The sequence below is a fragment of the Terrapene carolina genome, unplaced genomic scaffold (genome assembly GCF_002925995.2).
Source record: "Terrapene carolina triunguis isolate 2854851 unplaced genomic scaffold, T_m_triunguis-2.0 Scaffold67, whole genome shotgun sequence".
Lineage (NCBI taxonomy): Eukaryota > Metazoa > Chordata > Testudines > Emydidae > Terrapene > Terrapene triunguis.
The window spans coordinates 12,158,942-12,172,552 of record NW_020664418.1 but is presented as its reverse complement, the minus strand read 5'-3'; the positions used below and the strand labels follow the sequence as shown (position 1 = coordinate 12,172,552).

The 13,611-nt window shown below is 52.3% G+C and overlaps 1 protein-coding gene across 1 annotated transcript in view; it reads left to right on the top strand.

Moving 5' to 3' along the window:
• LOC112108730 (sodium/nucleoside cotransporter 1-like) overlaps positions 1 to 11,134 on the top strand; it is a 55,245-nt gene extending 44,111 nt beyond the window's left edge. The window contains exons 14-16 of the mRNA XM_029910738.1: positions 6,315 to 6,413; positions 9,603 to 9,717; positions 11,008 to 11,134. Coding sequence (XP_029766598.1) covers positions 6,315 to 6,413; positions 9,603 to 9,717; positions 11,008 to 11,134 — 341 coding nt within the window. The remainder of the gene's footprint in view (positions 1 to 6,314; positions 6,414 to 9,602; positions 9,718 to 11,007) is intronic.
• The last annotated feature ends 2,477 nt before the right edge of the window (positions 11,135 to 13,611 follow it).

The window sequence follows — 13,611 nt, the reverse complement described above, 5'->3', positions numbered from 1 at the left end:
CACATTACAACACCACAGCACTACTCTGGCTCACTGTTAAAATGGTCTTTTAAAGCCTCCCTGAGCTGTATAGCTCTGCACTGAGCTCTTGTAATAGCCTTTGTATCTGGCTGTTCAAATTCAGCAGAGAGCTGCTCCACCTCCACCCCCAGCCAAAACTTTCCCCCCTTTGCGTCACAGATATTATGCAGGACACAGCAGGCAGCTATAACAATTGGGATATTTTTCTCATTAAGATCCAATCTCATGAGTAAACAATGCCAGCGACCCTTCAAACAACCAAAAGCATATTCGACTGTCATTCTGCACCTGCTGAGCCAGTGGTTGAATCATTCCTTGGTGCTCTCAGGTGGCCAGTGCATGACTTCATGAGCCAGGGGAGCCAGGAGTAGGATCATTATTCGCATTTCAACATTCCCAATGGTAATCCGTCGGTCAGGAAAGGAAGTCCTGGCTTGCAGTTTTCCAAACAGTCCTGTGTTCTTACGGATGCGAGTGTCATGCACCTTCCCTGACCAGTTCACACTGAAGTTGGTGAAGCGTCCCCGGTGATCCACCAGCGTTTGCATAACCATAGAAAAGTAGCCCCTTCTGTTGATGTACTCCGTGGCAAGGTGGTTTGGTGCTAAAGTAGGGATATGCGTGCCATCTATCGTGCCACTGCAGTTCAGGAACCCCATCGCTGCAAATCCATCCACTATGTCTTGAACATTGCCCAGAGTCAGTCCTGCGCAGCAGGCGGCGATCAATGGCCCTGCACACTTGCATCACAACAGCCCCTGCAGTGATTTTCCAGACTCCAAATTGATTTCTGACTGACCGGTAGCAATCTGGTGGTGCAGATTTCCACAGTGCGATTGCCACTCGCTTCTCCACTGTCAGTGCATCTGTTTGGTGTCCCTGCGCTGGAGGGCTGGGACAAGCTCAGCACACAGATCCAGGAATGTGGCCTTGCGCATCCAGAAGTTCTGCAGTCATTGCTCGTCATCCCAAACCTGCACCCACCAGTCAGTGCTTGTTTCTCGGGCCCAGAACTGGTGCTTCACTATCTGCAGCTGCTCCATGACCACTGCCAACAACTTTGAATTGGTTCTTGCTATGTCGCACCGCAATCTGTCCTCCAAGGAATCGTCATGTTCCCCACTCATTCGGTTCTTCTTGCAGCTCTGCAAATACTCCAGGATCATACGTCCTGTGCTTACAACGCTCACGACAACAAAGCAGATGTATGCAGGCTGCAGGCTCCTGTCACAGGTGGCAGACAGCGGGGAGGGCCACGCGGGTTTGTGGGATTTTGAAAAAAGGTGTGAAAATTATGGGATACAGATAACATTATGGGATGGAGACAGTTGCAAACTGGGCAGTTGACCCCATGCTCCCAGTCACCCCTGCGAAACTCGTTTTGGCTCCATCATGCATTGCCAACTCTTCCCAAAAGACAGCATGCTGGATGGTGGTGAGTTGCACATTGGGATGCCTATCTATGGTGCACTGCATTCTGCATTGATGCAAGCATTCCTGGTGAGTACGCACATCGTGGACACAAGGAGCCAAGTATACATGTGCACAAGCGATGTACTGACTGCAGCCGCTGCATGCCAACGTAACATGAGTCAATATAAGTTTGTGGTGTAGACATGACCGCTCTCCTCTCCAGGATCGTGTGGTCTTACTATTTGGTGATTAACAGGAGAAACTGTGAACTTTGTAAGTTACTGCAGCATTTCCATATCCCAATAAAATCATTACCGGAAAGTTTAACTCTAACCCCTTGGCAGGACTTTTGGCTACTTCCATCTCATCATGTTGAAGTTTTGGTTGTCATCAGGCTGGTGCCTTCTTGAATCTTCTCAGTTCTTAGCTGTTGTTTTTCAGCTGCAGTTTTTTTGCTGTTCTGAGTGTGTGTTTGGAGGTGAGAGCAGAGAGTTTGGTACCCCTTTTCTCTCATAATTTTACAGGAATGACAAGACACACCTTCTTAGAGCTGGATTGGCTTTTAATATTCTCTGCTGGCCTTGCACTGATTCAGCGCTTCATGGGTTGCTTTTGGTGATTCTGTCAGCTCCTGAATATGTCTCTGTTTAATGAATATACAATGCAAGTCTAGTTGCCTTTGTTCTTTTGTGGCAGGAAAATCTCATGTAACCTTAAGGCCTGGTCTACACTAGAAAATGAGGTCTACACTGGAAAATCCACACCCCTGAGCAGCGTAGTGAAGTCGATCTAAGTCCCTGTGTAGACAGTGCTAGGTCAACAGAAGAATTCTTCCATCAACCTAGCTACCGACTCTCAGGGAGGTGGATTACCTACATCCACAGGCATCGACTTTCCAATGTGCTGGGGGAGGCTTGACCCCTGGCTCTGCCCCAGGCCCTGCCCCCCCTCTCCCTCCCAAGGCTCCACCCCTGCTCTGCCTCTTCCCGCCTCCACCCCACCCCTTCTCCCAAGCCCCCACCCCGCCTCTTCCCGCACCTGCTCCGCCACACCTCTTCCCACCCCATTCCACCCCCTCCCCTGAGCGTGCAGCATCCTCACTCCTCCACCCTTCCCCCTGAGCCTACTGCATGCTGCAAAACAGCTGATCGCAGCGGGTGGGAGTCGCGGGGAGAGAGGGGGAAGCGCTGATTGGCGGAGTCCGCTGGCAGGCAGGAGGCACTGGGAGGAAGAGCGGAGCTGATAGGGAGGTTGCCGGTGGGTGCTCCAGCCCCAGAGCACCCACGGAGTCGGCGCCTATGCCCACAGGTGAGCCCCTCCAGTTGGCATAGGTATTGTCCACACTTGAAACACTACATTTCTCCTTCACATTTGAAGAATGAAGATTTTAGAGTGTTTATAAAAGAAACCCACTTTACTCCTGGTTTATGGTTCTGACAAGACATGCCTACACATGACATCCCTTTTTGGTCTCAACACCCCTTTGATGTCAGGACCTAAATAGCTGCAAGATCTGTTGTTTCAGAATAAACTATATTTTTACAGTTTGAATTGAGAGATGCCTGTGGAATGCTCCACAGAACGCATCAGTCACCACTAGACCACCAGCCCCATCCTGCAGATCGCAGGCCAACAGCAAAGCACATCGAATATCAAGCTGCAGTCCAAGGGTCATAAACATGATGCTCTCTCCCTTGACACTTGGCTTGTCTCCGAGGGGCAGAAAGCGGGAGTCTCCTGGAATTCCTTTGATTGGTTTGAAAATCTCACAACATAACTAACTAACAACATAAGCATGTGGTGGAATAATTAGGGCTGTCACACTATTAAAAAAATTAATTGCAATTAATCGTGCAATTAAAAAAATTAATTGCGATTAATTGCGCTGTTAACAATAGAATACCATTTATTTTAAATATTTTTGGATGTTTACTACATTTTCAAATATATTAATTTCAATTACAACACAGAATACACTCACTTTCCCTCACTTTCCCAGACCTTGGGAGGCAGGCCAGTCCTCGCCTACAGACAACCCGCCAACCTTAAGCATATTCTCACCAGCAACCACGCACCGCACCATAACAACTCTAACTCAGGAACCAACCCATGCAACAAACCCCAATGCCAACTCTGCCCACATATCTACACCAGCAACATCATCACAGGACCTAACCAGATCAGCTACAACATCACCGGCTCATTCACCTGCACGTCCACCAATTTTATATATGCCATCATGTGCCAGCAATGCTCCTCTGCTATGACATTGGCCAAACTGGACAGTCACTACGCAAGAGGATAAATGGACACCCAGGGTTGTGAGTTCAATCCTTGAGGGGGCCATTTGGGGATTTAGTTGGGGATTGATCCTGCTTTGAGCAGGGGGTTGGACTAGATGATCTCCTGAGGTCCCTTCCAACCCTAATAATCTATCTATCTATCTATCTATGACACAAGTCAGATATCAGGAATGGGAATATACAAAAACCTGTAGGAGAACACTTCAACCTCCCTGGCCACACAATAGCAGATATAAAGGTAGCCATCTTAGAGCAAAAAAACTTCAGGACCAGACTCCAAAGAGAAACTGCTGAGCTCTAGTTCATTTGCAAATTTGACACCATCAGATCAGGATTAAACAAAGACTGTGAATGGCTATCCAACTACAGAAGCAGTTTCTCCTCCCTTGGTGTTCACACCTCAACTGCTAGCAGAGCACCTCACCCTCCCTGATTGAACTAACCTCGTTATCTCCATACTGATTTATACCTGCCTCTGGAGATTTCCATTACTTGCATCTGAAGAAGTGAGGTTCTTACCCACGAAAGCTTATGCTCCCAATACTTCTGTTAGTCTTAAAGGTGCTACAGGACCCTCTGCTGCTTTTTACAGAATACAAAGTGTATAGTGCTTACTTTATAGTTATTTTTATTACAAATATTTGCACTGTAAAAACAAACAAAAATTTTTTCAATTCACCTCATACAAGTACTGTAGTGCAATCTCTTTATCATGACAATTGAACTTACAAATGTAGAATTATGTAAAAAAAACAACCCTGTATTCAAAAATAAAACAATGTAAAACTTTAGCGCCTACAAGTCCACTCAGTCCTACTTCTTGGTCAGCCAATCACTCAGACAAACAAGGTTGGTTACAATTTGCAAGAGATAATGCTGCCTGCTTCTTGTTTACGTCACCTAAAAGAGAGAACAGGCGTTCGCATGGCACTGTTGTAGCTGGCATTGCAAGATATTTACGTGCCAGATGCGCTAAAGATTCATATGGCCCTTCATGCTTCAACCATCATTCCAGAGGACATGCTTCCATGCTGGTGATGGGTTCTGCTTGATAAGGAGCCAAAGCAGTGTGGACTGACGCATGTTCATGTTCATCATCTGAGTCAGATGCCACCAGCAAATGGTTGATTTTCTTTTTTAGTGGTTTGGGTTCTGTAGTTTCTGCATCAGAGTGTTGCTCTTTTAAGACTTCTGAAAGCATGCTTCACACCTCGTCCCTCTCAGATTTTGGACGGCATTTCAGCTTCTTAAACCTTGGGTCGAGTGCTGTAGCTATTTTTAGAAATCTCACATCAGTACCTTCTTTGCGTTTTGTCAAATCTGCTGTGAAAGTGTTCTTAAAACGAACATGTGCTGGGTCATCATCCAAGACTGCTATAACATGAAATATATGCAAAATGCAGGTAAAACAGAGCAGGAGACATATAGTTCTCCTCCCAAGGAGTACAGTCACAAGTTTAATTGACGCATTATTATTTTAACAAGCATCATCAGCATGGAAGCATGTCCTCTGGAATGGTGGCCAAAGCATGAAGGGGAATACGAATGTTTAGCATATCTGGCATGTAAATACCTTGCCATGCCAGCTCCAAAAGTGCCATGCGAACACCTGTTCTCACTTTCAGGTGACATTGTAAATAAGAAGCAGGCAGCAGTATCTCCCGTCAATGTAATCAAACTTGTTTGTCTTAGCAATTGGCAGAATAAGAAGTAGGACTGAGTGGACTTGTAGGCTCTAAAGTTTTACACTGTTTTGTTTTAGAGTGCAGTTATGTAACCAAAAAAAATCTGTATTTGTAAGTTACACTTTCACAGTAGAGATTGCACTTCAGTACTTGTATGAGGTGAATTGAAAAAATACTGTCTTTTGTTTATCATTTTTACCGTGCATATATTTATAATAAAAAATAATAATATAAAGTGAGCACTGTGCACTTTGTATTCTGTGTTGTAATTGAAATCAATATTGAAAATGTAAAAAAAAAATCCAAAAATATTTAGTAAATTCCAAGTAGTATTCTATAGTTATAAGTGCGATTAATCACCATTAATTTTTTAAATCATGATTAATTTTTTTGAGTTAATCACATGAGTTAACTGCTATTAATTGACAGCCCTAGTAACACTAATTTAATTCTACCCATTTTTGTATCAATCTTGATGTTTCTCCCGCATGGAGGGTAGAGGCTGGAGGGGCACCGCCCCCCCTCCTTGCCACAGCCATACTGTCCCACTTATATTTCCCGATTTCTCCCTTGCAGGAACTACTTTCCATGGCACAAGGGAACATTTTATGCAGGGACTTTCTGCTTCCAATGTGTTTTGGTAGATTTTAGAGACACCATAACACTGTAGAACTAGCCCCATCAGTTGGGCATCCTGGGTTACATGGGAGATGGAAGGGCATGCCTGGCCCCAGGCTGAGGGGTCATCTGGGCTAGTGCTGGGCAGGGGCTAGAAGTCCCTTGGCGGCTGCCTGCCACCTGCACAACCCCATCCAGGGCACAACAGGCAGATGAGCCTTTGCCTGTCTGAGTGCAGGGTCTTTCTCACCACACTGTCCTCTGCTCCCTGCAGCATCCATGGTTCCTCAGCGGAAGAGTGAGTTTGCTAGCATCGTGCTGCGAGCGCTGCTCACCGGGGCCTGCGTTTCCATGCTCAACGCTTGTGTCGCAGGTACGGCCCCAGCTAGATTTCACTGTCCCGGGTGCCCGCTGGGACGGGCCCCTGAAGGGTGGTGGGGATGAGGGGAGTCTGGAGCTCTGAGAGAGCAGGGAGAGATGGCTGCTTAGCAGACTGGGTCTTTGGGAAAGTGAATTGAGAAATTGCCATTAAGGGGGGCAGATAATCTGTTTGAGACCCCAGCTCAGTCCCTGAGAACAGTGAGGGAGAGAGATGCCGGTTAGGCTCACAGTGGTATATGCTTTCCACTGACTGATGCCTCTCTCTCCCAACATGCAGCCTCCCTGGGAATCTTCAACAAGGACTAGGCTGAGACCCATCAAACTCATCTTCACTTGTGACCTAAGCGTAGGGTTGCTGGGTGTCTGGTTTTTCGACTGGAAATTCCAGTTGAAAAGGCGACCTGGCAGTGTCCGGTCACATGTACTGAGCAGACACCAAAAGTCTGGTTACCACAGGTGGGGGAGGCTCTGTCTAGGTCATCAACCCATGCCAGTCCCTGCACTGCTGGGCTGCCTCCTACCTGCATCTCATGGGCAGGCAGGCAGCCAGCTCCGCAGTGGACTGCAGCTCCCGTCCCAGCCCTGGAGCAGAGGGAGCCCAGCTGTGGGCGGGGCAGGTGGAGAGGATTGAGTGACGAGGAGGGAGGGGAGAGAACTGCAAGTGACGGGTGGGGGGAAGAGGAGCAAGCGGGGGACAGGGCCTTGCGGAAAGAGGCGGGGCTGGGGGCACGGCCTGGGGAAGAGGCAGAGCAGGGGCAGGACCTTTGGGGGAAAAGACAGGGTGGGGGCGGGGCCACAGGGGGAAGAGGTGGGGCAGGGAGGGTCTGGTTTTTAGAAGTTAGAAAGTTGGCAACCCTACCTGAGCCAGGATTGGTCCCCTGTCAACAGAGCAGAAAGGCCCAAGTGCTAACCCACTGCCACTGGCCTCTGACCTCAGACCAAACCTTGTCTGTGCTAGGCAGAGCGACAGTGGGGTCAGCCCAATGCACAGCTGCCCCAGTGCCGACCAGCGCCCCGGCTTGACCACGAAGTGCTCCCTGGTGGGCTCTGTGCTGGCCGCTGGCCTGCCGAGTGGTGCAGCTGGCTGGGCGTGGCTCTGCACAGGCAGATTCAGTGTCTGCCGTCTCCTCCCTTTCCAGATCCGCGACTGTGCTCAGAGTCAGGCCCTGCTCTGGGCTGTTTTCTGTCTGGCCCCTGCCCCTGAGGACCCGGGGAACGGTGCTGCCTGGGTGGGGGCAGGAGGATTAAGCGCTTCTGGTAGAGGCTTTGAGGTCTCTCTGCAGCATGCATTCTGTCCAGACCCAAGAAGTGTGGGGCAGGAGGAGAAATGAAGCCTGCTGCTGGCCCCCCTGCCTCTGGCCAGCCCTCCCCGCCCCTCCAGTGGGATATATGACCCTAGCATCCCCTCCCCACACAGCAGTGGGAGATGCAGCTCAGGGCATAGCCTTGGGTGACAACTTGCCAAGGTCTTGGCAGAGGCCTATGCAAAGGGCCAGTCGGAGAATCCTGGTTGGCCTGGGACATCTGTGCCCTGTGCGGGAGCAGCAAGGGCAGGCAGCCCAGCTGCTTGGCTCGGCTCGGCCACCCCATAGAGGGATGTGAGGCAGGCCCAGCCCTGTGGCTGCAGCAGGACACTCAGTTCCCTTGTGTAACTGGCCCTCGCACTCGGAGAACAGCCCTTATCCATTATTCCACTCACAGGCCTCAGCCCTGCTGGCCAGGGAGAGGGGCCAGCGGGCCCAGAGGTGGCTGGGCATTGTGAGTACCCAGGTGTAAGGGGAGGGCCCCTGTCACTGCATGGGTGGGGCTATGCTAATTGCCAAGCATGTTCACTGAATGGGTACGCAAGGCCTGGGGCAGGCTCAGGCTGAGCTGGATGCTCCATGGGGGTGCTGGGCCCTTGAGTGCTCCTTGCACAGAGAGGGGTTGTGCTGGGGGCAAAATAGCCTGGCCCAGGGCCCACTGGAGCTCCCCACTCCGCAGCCATGGGGAATAGCCCACATCTGCCCCCCCCCCCACTGCTGTACTCCTGGCTCCATGTGTGCTTCCACCCTGCCCTGTGCATGTGGTGCGCCCCAGCCCACTTCCCCACACACTCCCAAAGCTCCCCCCCCCAAAGACTCACAACCCACTGGAGCCCGGTGGTGGTGGGAGGTACAGTCCCTGCTTTCCAGCTCCCTAGGATGGTGCTGAACCTCCAGGAGGGCCTGGGCCGTACGCAGCTTTATGCCACCTTTGCACCTCTGCGGCTGGTGCTGGGCAAGTGTCATGCCGGTGCTGGCTCTGCTCTGGCTGACAGCACTGCCTCACAGACCCCGGCTCTCCCATCCGCCTGCTGTTTGGCAGGCTCTCCTGGACACCTGGCGCATTTGGGTGGGGCCGAGAGCCTGGCTAGCCCCGTAACACCTGCTCGCAGAGCTGCCATTGTCAGCTTGTGCAGCCTCCCGGGATGAACCTTGGAGTGTTTCATGTGACCGTTTCAAAGACAGGCCCAGGGGCATCTCTCTGCCTCCCCCAAGGGCCACATCGCTGAGGCACCGTCTGCATCGGCAGAGCACACCCAGGAGATCAGAAACGCAAGGAGGCCAAGCGAGCCATGTGCCGCTGGGATTGACTCAAAGCCACGGCAGGGGTCCTGGCTGCTGCAGGTCCTGCAGGCTTGGAGAGGCTCCCTTAGGGTATGTCTACACTACAGGATTAATCCGAATTTAGATAATTCGAATTTGGGAAACAGGTTGTATAAATTCGATTGTGCGCGGCCACACTAAGCACCTTAATTCGGTTTTAAACCACATTAATTCGGTGGTGTGCGGCCACACTACCCCATTAACTTAAACACAGTAATTCGGTGGTGTGCGTCCACACTAACCCTAATTCGAATTAACAAAATCGATTTAGGCTCTACTCCGTTCGTCGAGGTGGAGTACAGAAATCGATTTAAAGGGCCCTTTAATTCGAATTAACTGGCTCTGTAGTGTGGACGGGTGAAGGGTTAATTCGGATTAAGGCAGCTAAATCCGAATTAAAGTCCTAGTGTAGACCAGGCCTTTGAAGGTGTTATGCTGCTTCCCACTCCAGGCCACTGGGTCGCTGGCGTGAACACAAGGCACTCCTAGCAAATGCTGGCCGTATCTGAGACCAGTAACACCTCGGATAACAAACTCCTTCTCCCTGCCCCCAGGCATCCTGTACGTGCCCCGAGGGGAAGTGGCCGACTGCTCTGCATTCCTGAGCATGGCAACCTTTAACACCACCAGCTATGACATCTACATGTGCTGCCGGCAGCTGTTTGCTAAGTGAGTTCTTTGTCTTTGTTTGTGTGGCCTGGCCACACTGGCTGGGTGGGGCTGTTGCCTGGCCTGGGTCTGCATCTATGTAGGGGGGCAGCTGGTCTTTGGGAGCTAATGGGGCTCAGACCAACCCACACCAGTGCAGTGTGGCATGGTGCAGTATCCCCTGCCACCAGTGGGGGCTCGACCCTCACCTAAAGGGCGCAGGGAGAAAAGCAGGGCCGCCGTCGGTATCCCAAACAAGGGGCAGTAGCTCCGGTTGGCAGGGCTCAGAATGGGCCTAGCTTGAGGGGCTGCAGTGGCGAGTGTTGAACTAGTTCTCAGAAGGCCCTTCGCGATGCAGCCTGGCCCAAGAGCCCAGGTGGGGCAAAGGGGAGATTTTGAAACCAATTCCAGGCATTGGCATCACAGCAATCACTGACCATTTCGCAGGCCAGCGCCAGCGCGGTGACGGTTCCTCCTGAAACTTTTTGATTTTGAAAAAAGGCTGGTGGTTTTGAATGAAAAAAATTTGCAAAAAATGTTACCCTGCCGTAGACAAAAAATGCAGCAGCAAGAGGCCTGTTACAGGGAATGCAGGAGTGGAGGCGGGGCCTGACCCTGACCCTGGGTGTCTGGGGGGGGCTGATTGTGAGTGGGAGAGGGCTCTGAGCAGAGGGGAGTGCTGAGCTGCAGAGAGGCTGCATAGGGCGAGGAGGGGTTCACAGCCTGGGGAAGTGGTGGGACAGGTGAGAGTTGGGTGCAAGAGTTCATTGAGCATGTGGGGAGTGGTGGCGTAGAGCTGGATGGACATGGGAGAGTTTGGGACTAGAAGACAGTGTCACCAACACCAGCCATTCAAAAATCATGACTCAGGCCCCAAACTATCATGAATTTGGCTGAACAATCATGAGATTTTTCAACTAATACAACTGGGTCTGTGTTTGCCTTCTGCTGGCAGAGCCATTGGGGATCACAACCGGGAGGGCTAGACACTGCCTTAATCACCTGACTCCAGGAGCTGGGGCTGTAAGGAAAACCCCCACTATCACTGGGCTCATGATAAACTCTCTTGGCTGGGCAACACTGAGGTGGGGGAGGGCTTTAAGGGGAGCCAAGCCATCCCAGCCAGACGGACAGGGGATTCGAGGCTCTGGGCCTGGGGGAGAGGAGACCCTGTGGAAGTGGGTGGGTCAGTGGGAGTGGGGAAGGGGTTCTGTGCTGCGGGTGGTGTCAGGCCATGGAGTTCCCAGGTGTTGATTCCATGGCAAGATGTTCGTTTGGTGCAACTGACCCTGACTGCACTCTCCCTTCCAGCACCGTGCTCAGCAACAATGGGACCCTGTCCTTCACCGGCAGCTGGGTGGGACTCGAGCTCAGCACAGCCTCTCTGACACAGTGCTGCGGGCACTACAACAACACAGTCTGCGCTGGGCTGCCCTAGAGGAGATGGGCAGCCACCCAAACCAGCACTCGCCCTCAGCACCAGCTCCCAAAGCCCAGTTATGGCCTGTGTGAGAGCAGGGCATTGGCCAGGCACTGCTGGTCCATGGCTAACCCTCTCCAGAGCACGACAGGTACAGCCCCATTGGCCTTTCCTCCTCTGCCCAGGAGCTGGGAGATGCTGTATTTTTGGCTCGACTCTCTACCTCCCTCTAGCCCCATGAACCTCTCAGACGACACAGGACAGAAAGCAGCCAGATGGCACCAGATGGGGATTTCCTCTGCCAGTCCCCTGGGGCTGTGCCCACCAGTGCGGATTACAGCAACCGCCCTGGGGCTGGCCCCAGAACCAGGGAGCACCAGCAGGTTCCTGGGTGGCTCCCCAGGCTGGGCTCTGTTGACAATCCAGGCCTTGTCTGACCAGTCCCTGTGAGACTTGCTGCGTCTTTGTGGTTCCGGTGTGTGCCATGGTGGTTAATGCCCTGCAGGCTTCCTTCCTGCCCAGCTGCTGGGCTAGGGGCCTTGTCCCACACATTCAAGGAGGCTTTGTTTATGTTAATATTATACTACATACTAATAAAACCATGGAGAGTGCCGGGTGCCTCTAAGCTCCTTGCAGTGCTCCTGGCCCAGCCCTCCTGGCTGGACTGTGCAGCTGCCACTCATCCAGACAGTGGGAGGCCACCCAGCCTCGCCCTGGGCATTTAGGCTAAATTTTCAGAAGGGCTCAGAGCTCATCGCCTTTTTGGGCCTGATTTTCAAATGCACTCATGCCCCGCCCCCACATCTCCGTGTGTGAACAGGGGAACTGGGCTCTTTGGACAATCTGGCTCAAGCTGGGGGGCAGGGGAGGGTGATTCAGTGTAAGGGAGGCACCTCCTGCTGTGCTCAATGCGGGGCTGGTCTGTTGATGTTCCCCAAGGCAGCTTCTAACACCCCCTGCCATTGGGCCCTGCAAGAGAGCTGGGGGGGGGGGGCGGAAACTAGTGTGCAAATCCTACTGGGGCTTAGGAGCAAGCTAGACACTGGGCATCAAGCCAGAGGCAGCCATGGATATATCCCAGGGTAGAAAGTTAAGTGCCTAGGGGACTTTACCAGTGCAAATCTAGGCACCTAGAGGGTTAGGCCACTGAGCAGTAGTTTTGAGGTTCTACATTTTGGACTTTGGCACCTTAAGTGCCAGGCTCCCAAATCCCGTTGTGGATCTAGCCCTTTAGGAGCCTCAGTCCTATTGTATGTTAATGGGATTCTAACCCCAGACCCGGCCTTGAGGCTGGGAAAGGTGTGTGGGGAACATGCCTGCAGTGGGCCCTCAGGGAGAAGTGAACGCTGGGACAGTGGGCGCAATGCACATGCCTGGCCTGGGAGGGTTCGGCTGCATTGCAGCAGGGAGGTGTGATGCCGCGTAGCCAGACTCACACTCGCTCAGCTTGAGCTAGCATGCTAAAAATAGTCGTGTAGCTGTTGTGGCACAGGTGGCGGCTTAGGCTAGTCGCCTGAGTCTATGCCTGCCCAAGCACAGGCAGCCAGCCTGAGCTGCTGCCTGACCTGCAACAGCTGTTCTTAGCCCGCTAGCTCACGCTGAGCTACTGCCAGTCTGTCTGCCTGAGCTGGGAACACATCGCCAGCTGCAGTGCGGACAGACCCGAAATGCGCCTGCCTACATGGCACTCCAGGAAGCAACAGGAGTTGTGAACCACTACGGCCACTGTGCTGCCTTCCTTGGTGTGGGCTGCACCTTTGGGAGCTGGCGCAGAGCAGCAGGTAGCCTCCAAGTGAAAGAGACTCTGGCAGGAGATGGGTTCCTGACCACAGTGAGCAGCTCTCAGCAGTGTCAGCCATGCTCTGCGCCAGGTCGCGCAGTCACTGCTAGATTTCATCCTGGTTACCATGGCCTTCTACCCTGGGCCCATTCCTGGGGGCTGACAGCTTCCAGAGAAGGGCAGAAACTGCTTCTGTGTTGTTTGCTGCTGGTATTGCAGTGATGCCTGGGGGGTCCCAAGCAGAGATCAGGGCCCCATGGTGCAGGGCTCTGTAACAATATCAAAAAGTCAGTCTCTGCCCCACAGCACTCACAGATTTATGGAGAGTCCCAAGGCACAGGTGGGGAAGGAAGGCCAAGGGAGCAGTGAGAGAAGTCGGTTATCTAGCAAAGGCAGAACAAGAACCAGTGGCTGGATGCTGAAGCCATTGGCATAAGCTACCAAGGGAGGTGGTGGCTTCGCCAGCTCTTGATGTCTCCGAATCCAGCCTGGACGCCTTTCCGGGAGATGGACGTTGCCTAAACCTGTTATTGGCTTACTCCTGGGGTAAGTGGGGGAAGGGCTCTGGCCTGTGGCATACAGGTGGCCAGATTAGATGATCTAATGCTCCCGTCCGGCCTGGAACTCTAGGTTTTTGCATGTTGATCATTAGCCTGTTAGGCACCTGCCCCCTGGGTCACCAGTGCCAAAATCAGACTTACCCAGGTTGGTTTGT